The sequence below is a fragment of the Poromitra crassiceps genome (genome assembly GCF_964638095.1).
Source record: "Poromitra crassiceps genome assembly, chromosome: 21".
In the NCBI taxonomy this organism is placed as follows: domain Eukaryota; kingdom Metazoa; phylum Chordata; class Actinopteri; order Beryciformes; family Melamphaidae; genus Poromitra; species Poromitra crassiceps.
The window spans coordinates 29,019,837-29,042,315 of NC_139638.1; the positions used below are offsets into that span (position 1 = coordinate 29,019,837).

A 22,479-nucleotide genomic window follows, 5' to 3' on the forward strand; every position below is an offset into this window, starting at 1 on the left:
TAATGCTTTGATCAACTTTTTGATACTATTAGTTCATATGTGTTAGGGTTTTACACTTCGATTAATAAAGTAGAACGTCGCTGATTTCAGTATAACATTCATGAACAATTACTAGAAATATGTGTATACAAAATGTAAATGCACAGTAATAGTAAGTATCATGTTAAAACCCAGGGATCATCTTTAAATTCCACTTAGATGTGGTGATCTTCAGGTCATACTCTGAAGATTTACCGATTTTTCTGCCTACTTTTTTTAGCATTTCGAAGGGCACCATAAATGGTCAAACTATGACTTCTGCCTCGTGTGGTCTCCTCAGCAAACGATTACAAATACATACAAAATGCCTTTGTGATCATATTACCAGGAACCCTCTGCTAAAATCAGTCATCCCAGTATGACCCCCCCCCCCCCCCCACACACACACACACACACACACGTAAAAAGTACACATACCAGACACAAGACACAATGTAGATGATGGGGACTAACATCAGCACACATGAAGAGGATTTGGCTAATTGAATTGACAAGAGTCTCAGCTTTCCAGTCACACTCAATTTCTGCAATTCCAATATTGTTTAGGGATCCTATATGCAGAAAAGTTCTGAATAGGCAAAAATAACACATTTATAATGCATGCAAAAAACGGATTTTTTCTTTTTAAGAATAAAATGGATTAGCATAAAGTGAGCGTGTCTGTAAAGGGAGACTTGTGGGTACCCATAGAACCCATTATTATTCAGATATATTGAGGTGACAGGTCAAGGGACCCCTTTGAATATGGTCATACCCGTTTTTCCCTTGCCTAAATGTGGTCTAACTTTGGAGCAATATTTACCCCCCTTGACCACAAGCTAGCATGTCATGGTTGATATCAACGGATGCCTTATGTCTTCTAGTTTCATATGATATCAGGACCTTCGCTCTATAGCTTTAAAATTTAGCCCGCTACAGCCTCTGAAAGATTTATCCGTTAAATTATCCGTAGAATCATTTTGGCTGATGCCCCAAGTCCGCTGATGCCCCAGGGCACTCACCCTGCCCATATAGTTGCTAATCCGGGCTTGCTTGCTAGTATCATGTTATTAAGGCCATGAACAAGCTGAACTCTTGTCATGTAACGAAGGCAGCGGTGACTCACACAGACACAGATTTCCATGTTTTCATAATTCACATGTAGTGCCTTGGAGGAAAACAGGACAGAATCCACTTAAGAAATCATTACGAATTCATAAGCCTCAGTATTGAAAATCATCTCATTGCTCTTTCCTTTGTCTCAGTCCAAAAATGCTGCTATTGCTCTTCTCTAGAAAGAGGCAAACAGGAAAACATGAGGCGTATCTTATACAGTACTACAACAAGACGTACATGTTTGTAGTTTGCAGTTGAAGTATAGCTGCCTTATTCCAGCTGAATCAGATGAGGAAGATATGAACAATGTTCACACAGTTTCTGGTTGAGGAGGCCTTGTGGTGAATTTCAAAGATTCGATGAATACATGTCTGTGTTTTGGATTTAATGTTTAATTGTCTTCTGGTTTTTCTCTCCACATAATACAACGTTTCATAATGAATACTTGTGGAAAATGTATAATAATTTCTATTGACAGCACAGAGAAAATATGAAATTACTTGACACTATAATTGTACAATAGAAATATGTTTTATTAAGATATTGTGAATGGATTTGTTGGTTTATTTAAAATAAAAAAAATATCTACAGCACTTCAGTGTTCTGTCAACAAGGATCATGATAATATGATCAGACACGTCAGATTGTCAGACAGATTAAAATGTTTATGGTCACAGTAAAAGTTCCCTGTCTCCATAGCTGACAACCTGCATCAACCTTTGATTCCTGTGCCAGTCAGGATGAGACTCTGATACCAGGGTTGGACCAGGCGGGTACTTGACCCAATTCATACCAAATCAGACCAACACGGGACAATTCACAACCCGGGAGAGATACAGTACATAACAATTAGCACAGGCTATTGATACATGTAGTATTCTGTTACATCACCACACTGCCATCTTGGTTGGCAATTAACAGGTGAATGTAATCAATTAACAGGTGATTACAATCAAAAACAGCCAATGAGCTGTGTGTATTGTAGCACCATATTGGTAGGAAAATGGCTTGTGACATCATGGGAATAGTGACCGCCCACTTTTTCTCAGCCCCCGTTCCATCAGAGAATTCCCAATTAATTTTCGAAAAATCCTTATGTAAAGAGTTTTAAGCCTGGAACCAACCACGAGGGAGAAGGGTGGCTGGTTGGCTTGGTTCAAGGCTTAAAACTCTTTATATGAAGGATTTTTCGAAATGTCTATGGAGAAAATGAACGGCGAATTCTCTGATGGAACTGGAGCTGAGAAAAGGTGGGCCAGTTCAACCTGGGTGGTGTCACACTAAAGTGAACCCTTGTCCGACCCTGGTCTTACCCACCTCTCGACCTGGGTGGTGTCATTCACACTAAAGTGAACCCTTGTCTGACCCTGGTCTTACCCACCTCTCGAGGTGGGTCACGAACCCCCGTCGAGCAACCCGGGTTAACCCTTTCAGACACAAAATCAACCTGAGAATATAACCCTTGGTGTGAAAGGGGTATGAATGTGTTGCATGACTCCTCTTAACAGTAAACAGGTAAAATTAGCAATTGCATGATTCAAGAGCTCCGAGAAACACATTTCTGAAGGTTGTTTGGGTAACGAGGCACATGTGATTGCGCTAAATCTATGATTTATGGGCCTTTCCAAATCATACTTTTTCAAATTCACAGCGTTTACATGTGTTTTTCTCAGTATGCACAAAATGTTATTATCATAGAAACTTGTTTTTATACAGATCATATCAACATCGGTAGATATTGGTTCAGTGCAGCCATACCTGTAACAGCAATGGAAATATTCCATACAGTAGGAGCCAAAATGTTCATATCCGTGCATGCCTAGTTTTTAAGGCTTAACATAGAAATGAGTCTCTTAAGGATTGATTTCAGTGTGTAGAGTCAGTCTACACACTAAAACTGTAGACAGTGCTCCGCTTGCAGCTCTCCAAAGTCCATCTTGCGATGGAGCTGCTGACCAGGTGAGGATGTCCTGACCAGGTGAGGATGTCCTGACCAGGTGAGGATGTCCTGAGCTTCATTGTGAGTTCGTAAGGTCAGTAACCAGCTGCTCGGCCCATCTTCCTTTCGTCCGAAACGGCTGTGATGCAGCCGTGCTCCTTCTCCACGGCACTGACCACATTGAAGAAGTATGGCGATGACGCGGTTCTGTGTCCAAGAGCTTCCAGGCCAGCTATCACAGACTAGGGAGTCGGACGCACACACGGACACACACACACACAGAGACACACGTACACACACACACACACACACACACACACACAAAATAGCGGGTGATATTCAATTCTCCTCGAATTTACAAATTGATTCCAGGTACATGTATATGGAATTAATTCAGAAACTGGAGGATTTCATTGTAATAATTTGTCGGAATGAGAACAGAAATGGTTTTTAGGCCCTACCTTATCAAAGCCGCGCTCAAACTTCAAGACGTTTTCGGAATCAACAAATACCACACGGGCAGCGATGGCATCTGGCAGACTCATCCCCAGCCACAGGCGATTTATTATCGACTGCAAAAATAAAATCAATGTAAGTAAACCAGTAAGAAAGCAGACACCCTACAGTGGCACAGTGGTAGCGCTGTCGCTTCACAGCGAGAAGGTCCTGGGTTCGATTCCCGCCTGTGGGCGCTGAGGGTCTGTCCCCATCCCCATGTCCTCAGTGCCTACGGCCCAGGTGGGGTCGTCAAAAAGGGCCTTTCTGTGTGGAGTTTGCATGTTCTCCCCATGCTCCCCTGGGGTTTCCTCCAGATAGGAACCCCCCACTAAAAACAGAAAAAGAAAAAAAGCAGAAGACACAGACAGACAGACAGAGAGACAGACAGACAGACAGAGAGGCAGACAGACAGACAGACAGACAGAGCGACAGACAGACAGAGCGACAGACACAGAGCGACAGACAGACAGAGCGACAGACAGACAGGCAGACAGACAGACAGACAGGCAGGCAGACAGACAGAGCGACAGACAGACAGAGTGACAGACAGACAGACAGACAGGCAGGCAGGCAGACAGACAGGCAGACAGACAGACTGAGAGACAGACAGACAGACTGAGAGACAGACAGACAGACAGACAGGCATGTAGACAGACAGACAGACAGGCAGACAGACAGACAGACAGGCAGACAGACAGACAGACTGAGAGACAGACAGACAGACAGACAGGCAGACAGGCACACAGACAGAGTTTATCTGACTTACCAAGGCAACTGCTGTGGTGATCATGCTTCCTCCTGATCCTCCAATCACAAGAATTCGTCCAGAATTGGACTCCAGTATTGCTGGAGTCATCGAGGACGGAGGTTGTTCACCTAAAACAAAGATTATACAGCAAATGAATGTGATGGGAAGAAATGAAATGACTGCATTCAGTAAATGTCCATGTCATTTAATAGTCTTGGAGCAAGAAGGTATGAGAAGGTTATTTTTATAGAGACTTTACCTGCTCTCACTGTGTCTGCTTTCCCACAAAAGTCGGCCAACTCATTGTTGAGGATGATGCCTGTTCTGGGGGAGTAAATGCCTGAGCCAAAGCTGCAGGGAAAATGGAAAACAGTCAGCTGACAGGAAGTATGTAAGAATAGAAATCATGTTATTATTCAGAGAAGATGTCATATAGAGTGCCACAGGAATGAGTCCTAAAACCTGGAAGTAAGCATCGCCCGGTTCCCTCGTCTCAAACTCCATGGGACTTTTTGTTTGTTAGATGCTTGAGATAAGGTCTGTGGTGAACAAAGGTTTATGAAACTGAGACCATTGTGTTCAGCAAGATAATCATCCAAAAAAAGAATACCACTTTTTTTTTTAAGTGTGATCGCCAAAAATCGCAATCGCCAGAAAACCCTTCAAAAATCACGTTCAAAACTCACGTGTTCATTTGTGAAGATTATCTTGCTGAACACAAAGGTCTCAGTTTCATAAACTTTTGTTAAATACAGACCTTATTTCATGCATCTAACCAAAATCTTCATGCTAAAATCCCATAGAGACAAGGAACCCAGTGTGATGCTAACTTCCAGGTTGGCCTACAAATACATGATCCCTGTAGTACTCTATAGAGAGGCAAAGTGAACGTCACTTCCTGCTTCAGCACTGTACCAGAGATTTTCTTCCGCGGTTTATTTTCCCATAGACATTTCGTAAAATGCTTATAAAAATAGTTTTACTTGGTCAAACCAAATGGTTCAGCTATATTTAGAATCAGGAGAGACCATAGAACATTGTTGAACCGTTTGGTTTGAACAAGTAAAACTATTTTTATAAACATTTTACGAAATGTCTATGGGAAAATAAACGGCGGATGAAAATCTCCGGTACAGTGCTGAAGCAGGAAGTGACGTTCCACTTTGGCTCTCTATTGTAGATAAGAGTTATCTTCCGTTTAAAGAGACGCCATGAGGTTTCGTGACCTGACGCTGCCAGATGGGGGCGGTATTGTTGGTGCGTGTCTTGTTGAAAACAATACCGCCCCCATCTGGCAGCGTCAGGTTAGGGGTTTGGTGCTCACAAGTGGTTTATAGTGCTGGTGACTGAGACAGCCAGACCGTCTTTATCCAGGACCGACACGTGCGTGGTCCCAACGCTGTCTCTGGACGGCGTCACGTTGTAGTACGAGTCCTCATGGGTGCGGTTTGTAGATATCAGGTCCCTGATCCGATCGGTGAAGTCGGAATCGACCAAATGAGCTGCACTCTGTGAATAAAGAATGCCATGATGATACATCTTTGAAATGAATATAATAGCATATATGGCTGCAGAGAGACATAACATGTCAGATGTGTTTCAGATGATCAACCTTGTCCTTATTGAAGACGGGGTCGCGAATGCTCCCCTTTTGCCCATTCGCAAATTTGGCGGCCTCGACGTAACGCTGGTAAGTCCGGATCTTCTGCTCACCACGCATGGAGCTTGGAGACAAGGAGAAACCTGAGGAAAAGGCGGAGACAGACAACATGATTACGATGTATCATCCGTTGTCTGCTGTGTAACCTTTGTAAAGCTGGATTTAATTGAGAGGCTTCAGCAGTTGCAGCTGTTGCCGTCACTGCAGGGTTCAAGGCCTCATAAAACACACCTTTCATTAGGCTGAGAATGAAGGCAAGTATGGCGCCCCCAGCAGGCGGCGGAGGGATGTGTAGCAGGGTGTGTCCCAGAGGAACTGTCCATGCATCCGCCACCTGCACCCGGAAGGAGCTCAGATCCTCCATTTTTAGTGTCCCACCTAACAGAAATGTGCAGAAATATAAACAACTGTTATGTCTTATTATGTGAGGATTGATATTTAGTCAAACTTCTCTGCAACATATAGAATATCCTAACCCCCCCTCCCCAAAGGCCCAGACTCCAGCCACCCCCCTGTTCTGTGAGTTCAGGTTGCTTCCATCTGGTCGCAGATTTACTACGCCAAGACGCAGGACAAACACGTTCAAAAATGCATTTGTCCCTGCTGCGATTTGCCTTTAAACAACATGTAAGTTTGTTTGTTTTCAATCTGTTTGTGTGTATTTTATTTTTTATTTTTTTACGTGTACTGCTGGCTGTGCAACAAATTGCCCCTCGGGGATAATAAAGTTGACTTTCTGTTCCCTCTGCTTTTTGATGTTGCACAACTTGCACCCACCTGCAGCTTTTATGATGAGGTTGCACCCACCTGCAGCTTTGATGTCTAGGATCAAGTCATGGCCTATCTTGCCAGTGTACAGGGCATCTGCCCCGTGTGCTGCAACCGTTTCCATGGTTTCTGCCAACTTGGGAAACTTCAGTATGTCCCCAGTGCTCAAAACTGTCTTGTTCTTGTGGCAGAACAATTCACTGGAAAACACCATCCATAGAGGGGAAGACACATATAGCAGAATAAGACATACCCAATGCACATGACTGAACAGAAATAAAGATACTTTTGTGGAGTATGGAGCAATGAGAAGACAGTATCTCTGGATCAAGGTGAACACATGATTATTATTATTATTATTATTATTATTATTATTATTATTATTATTATTATTATTATTATTATTATTATTATTATTATTGTTATGATTATTATTAGTGTTATGATTATTATGGTTGTTATTATTGCCATTATTGTTATTATTATTATCATTATTATTATCATTATTATTATCATTATCATTATTATTACCATTATTATTACCTTATTATTATTATCATTATTATTACCTTAGTAGTAGTAGTAGTAGTAGTAGTAGTAGTAGTATCATTAGGGGTATTGTGACCTCTCTAAGCTGTAGTGACAGCACTGTACATTTAATTAGCAACAGACACATTGACATGTCTCTGTTGACAGTGCCATGATTTATTTGATGTATAACCTATTTCCACATACATCTACTTCATTACATGTATTAATTAATATTGCAAAGTGCTGCCTATAGGTCTACATACAGGCTTCACTAATGGGTGTGTTCCTCTCCATCTTCTGGGTGCATAGCTTCTGCGGGGGTGGCTGAAGGGATTGAACCCTTTGAAGATAATCTCATGGCTGGGCTTGCTTTAGGAGAGCTGTGTGCTGTGGCGACACGTGGTGGATGAGAAGATGCTCAGAGCTAAGCGACTACAGTGAGTGTCATAACACCCTATAATGAGGTTGTCATGCAATGTAAATTATGTACTGTAGTGTGCATTTATGGGACATTGTGGGAACCCTCAAATCACCAAGCAGTTAATGAGCGGACGTACCAGAGAGGTGAGCCTTGCCCTTTCAGCAGTGGTTGTATCATTGGATGGCTCAGGACTTGTCCCAGATATGGTGGCAGAGGGAAGCCCTCTCTGGCCAGTTTGATGGTGGGCTCAAACAGCGTGCGCCAGGACAGCTTCCCATAGAGTTTGTGAACCTTCTCATAGCCCCGGAGCTCTCCAGGAACACCAATCCACTGGCTGCCTACAATGCAGACCATACATGTTGGGAAATAGTTTATTAGCATTAGACAAAAATATGTTAGACCTCTTGGACAGACGGATGATCAAAACCCTCAGGCAGGAAGTATGTGGAGCAACCAAGCAATAATTTGACTCATACATTAGTGTCCTATTAGATCAAGTCAACACATTTGATCATGAACACATTTCCGGTAGACTATAAGGAGACACCGCAAATGCAATAGCTGAAGGTGGACGCATGCAAACAGAAAAGCACCCGGTAGGGGCTCCAATACTCCTTTATAAATGCAGCATCTTAGATTCAAACTGAAATGTCATGGACTGATAGTAACGAGTGGTGGGAACGCCTGGGAACGAGTTCCCAGAGAAAACATTGAGAGGGAACAGTGAGAACAAGAGGAGGAACGACATTGCTCCTCAGGTTCCCCTTAAAAAAATGTCTTGCGATGCAGTGGAGAGCAGAGCGGTGGAGAGGCCGGGGGCAGCATGAAAGGAGCAGAGAATAGTAGGAGAACATGTATTTGGAAGCTGAATAAGCAGCATCAATATCAATGTGTCATCAAGTCTGTCATGAATAAAATCAAGGGGAAATAATCAGTAGAGCTCAGCAATATTATTTAAGTAACTTTAAGATGTTTTTACATAGCTGTAAAGGTATAATTAGTAAAATCAATAAAAAAACGGTCAAGCAAATATAAATAATAATGGGGGCGGCCCGCGCCACATCCGGGTACCCCCAACCCGTGTAAGTAGGGTTCCCAGAGTAAAACCTGGCCATTTCCACCACTGATAGTAACGACTACGTGAGGAACACTAGGCCTACTCATAATTGTGGGTGAGGAGAAGATCTGGACAGGACAAGGACAGGTGTGCCTACCTAGGATAGGTGATAGTTTGTGGGGCGGGGGACAATCCTTTAGCAGGTTAGCCTTGGGTGACTGGGGGACAGTCTCTCTGGAGCTGTAGACTTTCACCTTACCTGGAAATAAATCAACGATGGGATTTACCAAACTATTCAATCGTTACAAACATTGGAAACAACATGTCAGGAACAGAAATACTGTAGAGAACCTACCTCCTTTATCTCTTATAGTGAATATAGAGCCTCCTCCAAGCCCCATGCTCTGAGGATTGACCACAGCGGTACACAGGAGAGCTGCAATGGCGCCATCTGCTGCTGAGCCTCCCCGCTGCAACATATCCCTGCAGCAGCAACAACAGTTATTCTTTTGCTCGGTGTTTGCCAGGAATCCGTCAGCCAGTCACTGATTTACATTGACAACTCACTGCATACTTGAACCCACCATCCACACATTCATTTTCATTTTGTAGTTGTGTAATATTACCGAATACCTAGACTCTTAAGATGTCAGAAATTGACATTTCTGATCCAGGTGCTGCCAGGGGGGAACAAGTTCAGACCTCACGCTGATGATGCTCAACGCAGATTCCAGGTAACGGACCAGGATATCAGATGCCATGTCAACTTTTTTTTTTTTTTTTTAACGAAAACCTGTCTTTCTTGGAAATTAAAAATCATTTGCTTATCCAATTTAGTTCGGGGGACACCGCATAGAATGTAAGCTTATGTCTGAAGCATCTCTGAAGGCTCTGAGGAGATCTTTGAATGGGAAGGTTGGTGAGGGGGTCATATCTGTTAAACGGAGGGAAGACAGAAGGAGGTGGGGGGAATAGCCTACTTTGGCTCTGTGAAGGTCAGTCTGAGCAGTGAAGCAGAACACAGAGCTTCAGGAGGCAGCAGAGATTGACTGAGATTAGCCTCATGTAAACGGGGCAAATAGAACAAAAAGAGCGACGGTCGAACGCAGTTTTTTTTTTACTTGTTTAAGTTTAAGTTATCCTTTATTTATCCCCATGGGGAAATTCATCCTCTGCATTTGACCCATCCTCTACTAGGAACCTTCCTAGAACTAGGAGCAGTGGGCAGCCGCAGTGCAGCGCCCGGGGACCAACTCCAGTTCTTTTGCCAGTGCCTTGGTCAGGGGCACTGACAGAAGTATCAACCCTAACATACATGTATTTGATGGTGGGAGGAAACCGGAGCACCCGGAGACGGGGAGAACATGCAGACTCCACACAGAAAGGACCTGGGATGGACCGGGGTTCGAACCCAGGACCTTCTTGCTGTGAGGCTAACCACTGAGCCACCGTGCCGTCAAACAGCAGATGTGACAATTTGACGAGGTTTTGAACAGGCTTGCACTTTCACAAAATCAAAAGACAGAGGGTAGCATGTGTATAGGCTCCTGTGTTTCTAATGTCTGACATTGGGGGGCGTACATCTGGAATATCCCTTTATAAACTGTTATTCACTGTGGTCAGACACATGATCAGTCTTTACCATTTCCTCTCATTCCTCCTCAAGAATAATATAGCTAGGGATCTACAGCAGTGATACTCAACTTGCGGCCCGGGGGGAAAACCAATGAAAACTCATATTAAATAAAGTTTGACTGAGCTCCAGCTAAAGTGTCAAATATGGCCATCTGCTCCCCACCCAGGCACTTACAGTATTATGTAAAACTCTCGTAACTCTCGTAAAAACTCTCGTAACGGGACAAGCCCCGTCTTTTATTGTCACGCGAACACCACAACACATGCATGCGGCCACAACACACTCATGCTGACGGTGGCCGGTGAAAAGTGTCCTCTGCATTTAACCCATCCAGGCATGTCCTTTCCTCCGGGGGGCAGGCCAGGAGCAGTGGTCGCTTTCTCGTACAGCGCCCGGGGACCAACTTCGGGTGTTGTCGTCACTGGTCGGATGACGATGACGATCTGATCTTCTGCATGTTTTTAGTGGGGGGGTTATATACGGAGGAACCCCCTGGGGGAGCACGGGGAGAACATGCAAACTCCACACAGAGAGAAAGGCCCTTACGACGAGATACCCCACCTGGGCAGTGGGCACTGAAGATATGGGGGGGAACACAACCACAGCGCCCACAGTGTCCCAGGCGAGAATCGAACTCAGGACCTTTTGACTGTGAGGCGACAGCTCTACCACTGAGCCACCGTGCCCTACTTAACTAACTTTTTTCTTTTTTTTTTTTCTTTTTTTCGCAATTTTTTTATCCCATCTTTATCCCCCTTTAGTGCTAATTTAATTTATTTATCCTGGTTGCTACTCCACCCTCTGCCGATCTGGGGAGAGCCGAAACTGGCTCCATGCTTCCTCCGAGACATGGGCAGTTAGCCAGCCGCTTCTTTTCACCTGACAGAGGAAGCTTCACCGGTAGGACATAGGACGTGGGAGGTTCACGCTATTCCAACCAGTTCCCCTCCCTCTGAACAGGCGCCCTTAACGACCAGAGGAGGAACCACATTAGCAACCAGGATATTGCATGTTTTGGTGAAGGGGGTTCCTATATGAAGGAAGCCCCCGGGAGGCACGGAGAGAACATGCAAACTCCACACAGAAAGGCCCTTTTGACGACCCCACCCGGGCGGTGGGCACTCGAGGACATGCGGACGGGCACGCATTCCTTCAGCGTTCACAGCATCCCAGGTGGGAATCGAACCCAGGACCTTCGAGCTGTGAGGTGACAGCGCTTACCACTCCACCACCATACCCCCCCTTAACTAACTTAACTTAACGTAACTATCATGTGTGCACAGAATTGTGAGACTAAACTCTGGCTGACACCCCAAAAACCCTGCTACAGAAAAAAGCAGGTTCATGTTTGTATAAGAACTGGCCCCTCCTACCATTTTGCTAAAGTGGCCCCCCGGGCAAAGCAAGTTGAGTATCCCTGAGTGATCTTCAGGGTCATCACGTTGGATATGTCCCCACATCACCTTTGAGCGTCTCTATGGGACTTTCAAACCCAATTGTGCTGAAGGTCGTTTGCCTCTGAGGCAGGAAATGCTGAAAGATCTTGGCAAGTGATAGAAGAAGAGGTTACAAAGGCAGGAAGAGCTCACACTCCGGTGAAAATGCTGAGGCGTGTTTTGGTTTAGTTAGGAACTGCTTGGCCCGAGAGATTGATTGATTGGTTTCATGGCCCAGCTTGTTGCTCTCTGCGCGTAACTGACACTAAGCACAAGCATACGGCTTAACGGACGAGCACTGTTTGTTCCATCTCCCCTTTAGAAAGACAAATATTATCTTGTGGGTTTAGACATCTCATGTTCTCCGCAGTCACACATATGGGAGACATTAGCAAGAGTCGAGGAGCCGATGCTGTTGTAATGATTTAGATCGAGGCAACATGTAGTTCTGATATCTATGGAATAATCTCCCGGGTATTTTTTAATCCGGGCCTGACAAATCTCTTAAACTGCTTACCCTGCTCACTTCAGCTTCTGTCTCATGTGCAGTGAAGGGAGGCGGTGACAGACTATAGCCCAGTGCTGCTCAAACTTTTCCCATCAAGGACCCCGAAACTGACATCATTTAGACCACAGTCCGTCCATCCACGCACGGACACCCATTTGATAAGACTACTCTGTCCCAGGGTCTCCCATCTGATAAGATTTTTTGCTTTTCATTGTTTTATTACAGAAAGTCATTGAAACTCGTGACCAAAACAGTCGTACATTATGTTACTTAAAGATGGAATTATAGTGTTATTATAGTATTATAGTGTTAGGGTTAGTCCCCCTTTAAGGATGGAATTATAGTGAAATAAATGAATTATGTTGCTGGGTCCCTTGGAACTCCCTCAAGGACTGACCGCACTTTGAGGACCACTGCCTGCCAACTATGAAGTTATTCAAGTCCACGACCAGTGTTGGACAGAGAAGTAAAGTAACTTGCTGTAACTTTCCCAGTAACTAATGTAAGGCATTGCAGTTTCCACAACAGTAGGCTAAATATATTACAGTTACCTGTAGCCTACTGTAGGTAAGCCTACTTACTAATCCAGTAACTTCAGGTTACTGCATTACTTTCTCCACCACTGGCAGTGCTAAACGAGGTGTGGAGATAGGTTTGGCTATGCAAAACTATGCATTGCCAGAACGCTATAGGCTAGCCTACTATAGAGGCAAAAAAAATAAAAAAAATATGCAGTTTATAGCTGACTTTTGAACTTTTGACTTCTAAGATTTATTGTTCCAATAAAGGATTCAGTTCTAAAATGACAGGCGGGAGGGGGAGGAGGGGGGGGCGTCTGGTAGCGAAAGTAACATGATACAAAGTAGGAAGTAATTATATTACTTTTTGAAGGAGTAGCCTAGCTAACAAGTAATAGTAACTAATTAGATTTCCTAAGTAATTTGCCCAGCATTCTGCACGACAAGAATTGAAAGAAAGAAAGAAAGAAAGAAAGAAAGAAAGAAAGAAAGAAAGAAAGAAAGAAAGAAAGAAAGAAAGAAAGAAAGAAACTTAAAAAAAATGAAAGAAAGATGCGTTAAAAGAAAGGTTGCCCATATCCATCCCATTAACGGGTCCATAATGGATAAACAAACATAATTTAAAACAAAAAACGCTTATCAAGTTATACAGACTTGCAGTGCCTAAAGCCGTATAGCCTACCTGCCAATCTCGGAGCAGCGATGGGAGTCTGCTGCTACAGCCGCATGCTGGAAGGTGCCGCTGGAACATCCTCTGTTGACAAACGACAGGATGCACAAACAGATGACAGCGACAACGCAAAGTAACCCTGCGCCGAGGAGACAGCACACCTGCCAGCTCTTGCGTTTAGTAGCCATTTATCAACTTTCTCAGGAGGACCTCAGAGCGCGGTGAGGAACTGTTGCTCTCCCAAGTGCGCCTATAAATAGGGTAGCCTAATCCCCAAACCTGCTCCTCCTCCCCGACACTCCGTCCATGCTGGAAAGTCCACTCTAAATCATCATGATGATCAATTATGATGTCAGTGAAAGTGAAGCTATGCATACTTTTACAATTACTACGGTCGGGAAATGTAAAGTTTATTTAGCCTACCCCTCCTACCAGAACCAAGTAAGACTGAGTCATCTTCAAATATTTTCTTATCAAATGATGCAACAAGTGTTTTATTAAAATAGCTGGGCTAATAAGCATCAGTGTTAATGAAACACGGTTTTAGCCTAGGTAGAAGTAGGCTATGCCAATCAAATATTGATTGGCATAGCCTAGAATATTCATTAAAATAAAATAAAAATGATATCTACACAGGCCCGTTTACAGAACAATCACTGACTGGTGCATCTGAAATGAGTGGGGGTCCACTCAACAGCAATGAAAAATAGTGTAGGTGTTAAATGTTAAATTGTTGCAGCCTTTTTTGACCCAGAAATTGCTGCAACTTGTGATAATAACACCGACACACTATTCTGGGGGGTTGATTTGATTGTTTACCCCTTATTGTCGATATACCGAAATACATATCCTGGTCTGATGTGGTCAAAGTTGAATGAGGCTCTTTGGCCTGATCTTCATCTTCTAAAGTGAAACTCTCATTGTGTGTGTGCCCTTTCACTCCAGTTGGCTTGTGCACAAGCACTCTGGTATCCTCTTTCTACCTAAACATCCTTTATCACCCTCCTGGGTCATATCCTCATTTATAGAAGAATTTCCCCTATTTCCTCTCTCACTTTGTAGCTCGTACAGATAACATGATTGTTGGTGATTGTAAATTGTAAAACTGGTCCACTTACCAAAGGAGTTATGTCCCTAATTTACATTTTTGGCTTTGTTCAGTTGGTTCATGAACAGACACATTCTAGTGGTAATATACGCTTGATCTTGTCCTCGCCCGTGGTATTATTGTTTCAAATGTATCAGTTTTAGACCAGCGTTATCTGATCATTATCTCATTACATTTCAAATTGTTCTACCCTCTCTGCATTCAACTCTGGTTGATAGGCTACCTACAGTAGTATCCGCCATATTGATACGTCCACAACTACAATACTTGCTGATCTAATAGCTCTTTCCTCTCTCCCTGAATGAATCGGATCCCTCGTTGACAGATAACTTTAACTCTATTATTACTTGACCCGAGTGACTCTCCCATCTAAAGAAACCAACGCTTAACTTTACAAAACAGAAGTTACAAAGTGCATAGCAAACAGGCAGCAAAAGACACACACACACACACACACACACACACACACACACACACACACACACACACACACACACACAATGGAGAAACACATCACTTCACACTCATGTTATTTTCCAAGCGACTTACTTAAATCTTTCAATGCTGAAGAATAGAAATACTTGATTATTTCCTTCGATGGAAAACTCTTGAGGAAGTGAAATGACAACTTGATATATAAACTATAGAGCAGCTGACTCATAGGACTTGTGCATTCATCACATCTAGTAGCAGGATATATGCACACAACAGTCAGAAGCGTCATGCCCATTGAAACTGAGGGGGCAGTTGCCACCTCATGTTTTTTGAAAAACAAAACAAAACAAAAGGGGGGAGTAAAATTCATGCTGTTAGTTATTATATATAGTTTGCATAGCAAGTTAGTTGGCTATACTTGTACTACCATGCAGCTAAAGTTAGCATTGTAATGTTAGCCAGAGCCGTTATGGCAGTGAGCTGTTAGTTTTTACCACTACCACCACTATCACAGGTTATAGGCTACTGTAGTTAGCAAAACTGTGAATTCCATTTGATGTCTCCAGGTCAAGATGCAGTTCTTTAAAATAATTTGCATTGTGGATATAGTCTTTTTATGTGAATAACATTTTGGGTGAAGCAAGATTTAGCTATTTCAAGAAAAGTGGCAGCAGTGTATAAGCTATAGTGTCGAAGTGACTAAGCTAATAACCATAAAAGCACAATCACCACAAAACTCTAAAAATGCCGGCCGCCACCACAAAATTCTAAAAATGCCGGCCGCCACCACAAAATTCTAAAAATGCCGGCCGCCGTGCCAAATGATGATCAATACCTTGTGCAACTTGTGTGATCGCTTGAGAGATTGTTTAGCTGTTTGTGTTGATAACTGACTCTCAGTGGTGTAGTCTACCTTTTTTCAGAGGGGATACTGACTCTGACTCTGACCACGCCCGGGGTGGTTTCGGCCGGAAGTGGGCGGAGATTCGACCAATTTTTTGTTGTTGTTGTTCCTCCCCAAATTTACAGAATAGGCGTTGGTACACGGAAGGTTCACGTTGAGGGGCCTGTGCGTGTGCAGGTGTTCCCCATATACTGTAGGTGCGTTCCCCCACTTCTCTAGATAGCACTACACCTCTGCTGTAGAGGAAATGTTGACCTTTATATAGCAGATCCTGCTGTAAGCTGTGGAAAACGCATGCTAATTAATGATGCGTGTGGAGCTCCTCATCGCCATACGACCTGGATGTTTTTTAATTGCAGGATGTGAATCTGTACAGCATTGAATGGTCACAAGGAATAAAAGGACTTGAGCCATTGAGCACGTTTTCAATTATCAAGTCAATTAGTCTGGATAAAATGCAACAATCAGCGTGTCATTATTATGGAAATATTCTTAATTGAAAAGCACACAGATGGAGCATAGCACATTTTTTGCAAGGATACTATACTGTAGGTCTTTGTGTTCCTATAAATAGTGTGTGGGTTATTATTCTGCCCTCTCTGCGTCATCCCAAGCCGCCACCCTCCCCACCTCCCATCCACTCGAATCCACCCAACCCTTCTGTAAGTTGTCCCTTCATAGCGCACACTGTCGTTCATGGCATCTCTTTGTTTCCTCACATCCTTTCTCAGTCATTTCGCTACGTTTTTCATTCTTGACAAATGTTGTGCTTTCTGTTATGTGATTTGCTTACATTATTACAATGAAGACAAGCTGATAAACAAGAGATAAGTGACCAAAATGTCTCCCCCCCCACCCCTCCCCCGCTCAGTGGCCTTGTGGTTTGAGTGTCCGCCCTGAGACTGGGAGGTTCGATCCCCGGCCGAGTCATACCAAAGACTATAAAAATGGGACCCATTTGCCTCCCTGCTTGGCACTCAGCATCAGAGGGTTGGAATTGGGGGGTTAGATCACCATATGATTCCCGAGCGCAGCACTGATGCCGCTCACCGCTCCCCCAGGGGATGGGTTACATGCGGAGAACAAATTTCACACACTTTGTGACAATCGGTGGGACTTGACCTTTATTTTACTCTACTTTACTTACCCCGAGGATTCCTTTTTGACCCCACTGTCATTGAGCACATTTTCTACATATTTGTGGCAGATGTCATTCAGCCCTTTCCACATATCAGGTCAAGTTTCAAGTCAAGTCAATTGTATTTGTATAACTAATTAACAAGCATGTCTCAGAGGACTTCACAGAAAATATGTCTAGCTAATTTAGCTGACACAACAGTAGCAATTACAATAGTAATAATAACAAGATTGAACAATCATATGATAGAGAAAGGCAGAGAGAAAGGGAGAAAAGGGGGATGGAATGTGGGGGAGGAGTGAACATGGGAATCAGGCCCATAGCCAGGGTTTGAGAAATGCCGAGGTCATTTTAACGCGGCTTGGGGGGCCCAGGGGGGCCTGTGCCCCCCCGGATAGAACATTTTGTCCATTTCAAAGTAAAATTATTCAATCTGGTGCACTTTGAGAGCAAAATTAAGAGGCTAGATCTATAAAGAACTACAGATATCTAGATTAATATCCTCTTTACTGTTGCTTTAAAATGATATAAAAAATAAATGTCTCCCCATATAATATGATTTATATTCTGCATACAGGTCACATGGCAGAATACTGCTCAATTAAATACAATGGCCCATCTACACAAACATCACTTTAGGGGAGTTACTTACCCATTCACTTCAATAGAACTGTCCCCAAAGTCTAGCCCCAATCTAGCCTCAATGCAAAATCTGAATGTTGTGAGTTATCTTTCTTCCTTCTATAGCACACAGAGAGGAAGCAAATTGATGCATTTCTGATCAACTGTCACATTAAAACATCAATGACAGATGAATAGATCTGGGGGCCGGGGCTATTTAAAGAAAAGAAAAAAAGAATACCGAGGTCAATGGTAGCTATACGGGCCTGATGGGAATGTGGGGGAGGAGAGCAGGGAAAGGGGGGAGGGAATGGGAAATGTGGGGGAGGAGAGGCAGACAAACAGACAGGCAGGCAGGCAGGCAGACAGAGTGACAGACAGATAGACAGGCAGACAGGCAGACAGAGTGACAGACAGACAGACAGGCAGACAGGCAGACAGAGTGACAGACACAGACAGACAGGCAGGCAGACAGACAGGTGACAGGCAGACAGAGTGACAGAGCTGCTGGTCGCAGCAAAAAAGGATGAAAGATGGTACTACTATCAGATGAGTGATTTTAACCAACTTCTTATCACCCACATAACCTCAGCCCACCCATAGGGTACCGCAGGAATGAGCCTGGGAAAAATGGATGCTATACCGTGACACCAGCTGGTGTTTTGACCCTCAATTAGGCCGAGGGCATTTTTCTGATTTTTACAGATTCTGAAATGGCAGACTGTAAGCTTTCAAATGATGTGTCACACATTGTAATCTGAAAGAAATTGAAGGAGATATGCTTATTTGATTGTTCACACTCTGAGAAGCATGAACTGAGAAATCGGCCCTCAAAGTTTGAGAAGTTTTTCACACCTGGGACAGCCAGCCAAGGGGGAGTGAACAATGGCTCCTCATTTACATTAACCACTCCCCACAGCTGATCACTGTCACTCTGCCACACTGGGACACTGGCCACAAGTGTCCATGTGTTACATGGACACATGTGTTACAATGATAGAATGTAATAGCCTACTGTTTAGGTGATGGGTTTCATAAACTTTCTGTAATAAAACATCTGAAAGCAAAAATCTTATCAAATGGGGTATGCGTGGTCTAATTTTGAGGTATCCATGCTTTTATCACTTCTCATCTGGATTATTGTAATTATTATTACATGTGTGCCTATTATGTTCTTTTTGGGGTCCTTGTGCAGAGAAAATTCCCTGAGGGGCAATAAAGGTTTCATTTATATAATAATAATAAAAGGATATAATATGAATAAAGATTTGATAAGAGACAGGAGCTGCTGAACAAAAATAAAACACACACACACACACACCGTGGCTAGCATGCCTCGCTAGCACGCTAAAGTTTTGTTCTCAACAAGAGATGTGTGTGTTTCCCCTCATTGATTGTTACAGTTGATCTGAAAATAGGCGAATAATCTATGGTTTATGTCCCGCCAAAGAACTTATTGATAAGAAGCGCTGGAGAGAGTCAATCGCACACAAGAAACCCGCCATTTTGGAGACACCCATGACGATGACACCACGCAAAAGGGGACGATTTTCGGGCCAAAATGGCGGCAGCGCTGCGTTAAAACTCACTTCTTTCTTTGTGTACTCTTTGTGTACTAGCTAGCAGCTAGCTATGTTAGCTTGCATTTAACGTTAGCGGGTTGCTTTTGGAGACACAAACCCTGGACGTTTCATTTTGAGTAATGCATGAGGTTCTCTATGGTTTACGCAAGCTCTGGGAGTATGAAGTGCTTTAAATGCGGGGATTTTGGTCACAACAAGCTTGTGGACCGCTACCTGCTGAACTACTAGCTAGGTAGGCCACAACCAGCTAGCCACCACACAACAGCTAACGTTAACGCCAAACAAATCCGCAACTCCTCCTCATGCCAGCTCAGACTTTCCCCTAATCTCAGAAACCTTGCGGGACATGTATTGCAAATTGCAATAGTGGTTGTTTTGTTATAAGGGCTTGTCCCGTTACGAGAGAGAGAGTCACTGTCTGGCGGCCATGTTTCGCCTGCTTGGGTTGTAAACAGAGCTTTGCACCCCGCCCCATGTAACACGCTGAATTCTATTGATGTGACTCATTGGCCGAAACTCGGAACAATAGAGACATTATAGCCAGTGAAACACCGCATGCAAATGAGCTTGAGTCGCCTCAGCTAGGCGACTCAAGCCTGAAATCTTGATTTTTTAAATCGCTAAATATACCTATTTACTGATTCTAAAACGACTCAATTTTATGTGGAATGGATAGTTCAAATAATATATTTTGTACTATTGGAAAAAAAGCAAAACCACATTTTTTCAAGAAAATACTTTGACGCTCTGCTGCACAGAACTGCCACGGCCGAATTACGGTACCTTCCGCCCGCTGGTGTCATTATAGCCTGGGTAAACCCAGCCTCCACGTGACCTCTATCTATGTGCTATCAGTCACAATCTATCTTGTGACTGATAGCAGATAGGTCACGTGGAGGCTGGGTTTACCCAGGCTACCGTAAAAGTGAATGGGATTTTTTTGTATGTGGATTTCAGTTAAATGCATGAACTCACTTTTGAAGCGTTTTCCGAAAATCACATAAAAAACAAAAATACAAAAAAACAAAATGCATCTTTTGGCTGTGACAATCATTCTGAATGCAAACACAATGGGACTGTGTCAGTCTGTCCAAATGAAAACCTGCCCAAACAAACACTAATTTAACCCTAGAACACTAACGTCGGGTGATTTTCACCCGGACAATTGAATTCACGTGATTTTCATTGTCTTGCTGCTGTCTGAGGTGGGCGGGTCCTTAGGTACCTTCAGGATGCTCACTGACATCATTGAATGTAGGTTTGTTTCCCTGCTCCCATTCATGGTTTTTTCTACCGGCCACGTGTTCGGGTGATTTTCACCCGACGTTAGTGATAGAGGGTAAAATATCTTCTGGTTAGTTACAATGGTATTGTGGTGACTTTTTTTTTTTTTTCACCACACAAGTCCCATGAATGGGTGGACCGAAGGAGAAGTTGGGAGCTCCTGTTATATTGGGTTTATTTTTATTTTTATAGTGATTACCTCATTTTTCCCGAATTTGACATATTTTTTATAGTGTCCCCCATAATAAACTTTTTTGTGTTTTTTGTGATATTTCACATTTAAAAACAGAAGAAGAGTACCTCAATTTGCCATGTATTGTTGTACTTTAAGATATTTTGATGAGAAGTATGTTTTATGGGGTATATTGCATCGGGTGAAATACACCCGACGTTAGTGATGGTGTGACTTTAAATCACGTTAGTGTTCTAGGGTTAAGCTCCTCTCCCAGGGGCCACTAAGAGGACAGGAAGCAGGGAAGTTGGAGGGGATGTTCACAGCAGGACCAGAGAAAGGAAGAATCCAAACACAAAGGCATTTCAGAGAGGTGGGAAACACCATGTGTCACCACATAATAAAACCATTCACGGGGATTTTGCATAATAATATAAAAAAGTAAATGTTTTCACAGTTACCGTATATAATAGTCATGATGACCCATTACTCCATCAGAAACCCTCGTTATTTTCCCAGGAGAAATCAATGATGCAGACAGGGTCATGCTAGTCACATGACCTTGAATTATTGGAAACGACGCGTTGAATTCGGAGAAGCGAGAGATCAGAGACGGTCCCTCAAGTGAAATGAAGGCTTGTAGAGAAGCACCAGTGGCATGCCGAGCAAAACCCAGCATTGGAAAGGTCGCCCTACGGGGGGTTCTGGAGGCTGGCCGCCAAAGTCAGGTAACCCATATCCAAACCACCCAACACATATTCAAACCCTAAGCCCAATACCAAGTGCCTAGTCTGACTCACTGGAAGCAGGCTCCGGGGATAAGCTCTGCCATTGGTGCCAAATAATGTCCTCCCACTGAGAACGGAACCACAGCCAGAACCAGAACCGTGTCTGTCTGAAAGTGGTAAGAGAGAGAGAGAGAAAGAGAGACTGTCTTTGTGAATAAATGTTTAATAAATAAATAATCATGTTTAATAATGAATAAATAAATCAAATAAATGTTTGATTATGTGGTGTCCTGGGACACTCAGTGGAGGCCCAATAGGGCCAATCATTCAATTAAGCACTGCAACTCTCCACAGCTGCGTAATCACCACACCAGGGGTGGAGGCAGCATTAGGGTAGGTCTGGCTTGCTTGTCTCCATAGACAGAAGGAGACGCTCACCTGTCTCGTTGCACGTCGTGTCTCTCCCACACAAGGCACGACAGGGACTCTTGACTGCATTGCTCATTCCTGTAAACTGAAGGAAACTGGAGAGCTTGATGCCGGCTGTATTTGGCTTTCACTCAGTGCTCTGACTGAAAGTATAGGAGAACCGGGCAGAGACTTATCCATTTGGCATTTGGCCCATTCGTGGCATGTAACAAACGGACAGACATATCTCAGTGTGGGGCGATCAGCCACTGTTTCCTAGGGCTTTTATTGTTGAGTTGAATATTTCCACTGTTGCTAAATATTCTGTGATTGCTACCTGGTGATTAGACCATGATGTGTACAACACCAGTGCTGTGGTTGTGACCTAAACATTGTCAACCTTTTGTACTCCTTTTTGGTCGACCACTGACTCGCAGCTGGGCCGGGCCAGCGCGTCCTGACTCTGGGTGGGCTGTCGGGTGTCCGCCTCCACCTTCGTTGCAGCTGCCGGTGTGGGGCACTGGTGGGGGGAGCTTTTCTTCATCCTCCCACTTGAGGTGGTATAGTGATACAT

General features: G+C 43.6%; 1 protein-coding gene across 1 annotated transcript; it reads right to left on the bottom strand.

The window, feature by feature from the left end:
• Window positions 1-1,652: 1,652 nt before the first annotated feature.
• On the bottom strand, window positions 1,653-22,479 carry LOC310795401 (glutathione hydrolase 5 proenzyme-like; the record flags this gene model as incomplete). The annotated part of the gene is made up of 13 exons (XM_083657430.1): window positions 1,653-3,315; window positions 3,535-3,645; window positions 4,338-4,447; window positions 4,579-4,670; window positions 5,644-5,828; window positions 5,932-6,062; window positions 6,211-6,357; window positions 6,787-6,947; window positions 7,836-8,037; window positions 8,914-9,015; window positions 9,112-9,239; window positions 13,537-13,663; window positions 22,368-22,479. The coding sequence occupies 13 exons, from the start codon at window positions 22,477-22,479 to the stop codon at window positions 3,169-3,171; spliced, it is 1,755 nt and encodes a 584-aa protein (XP_083513556.1). The 3' UTR covers window positions 1,653-3,168.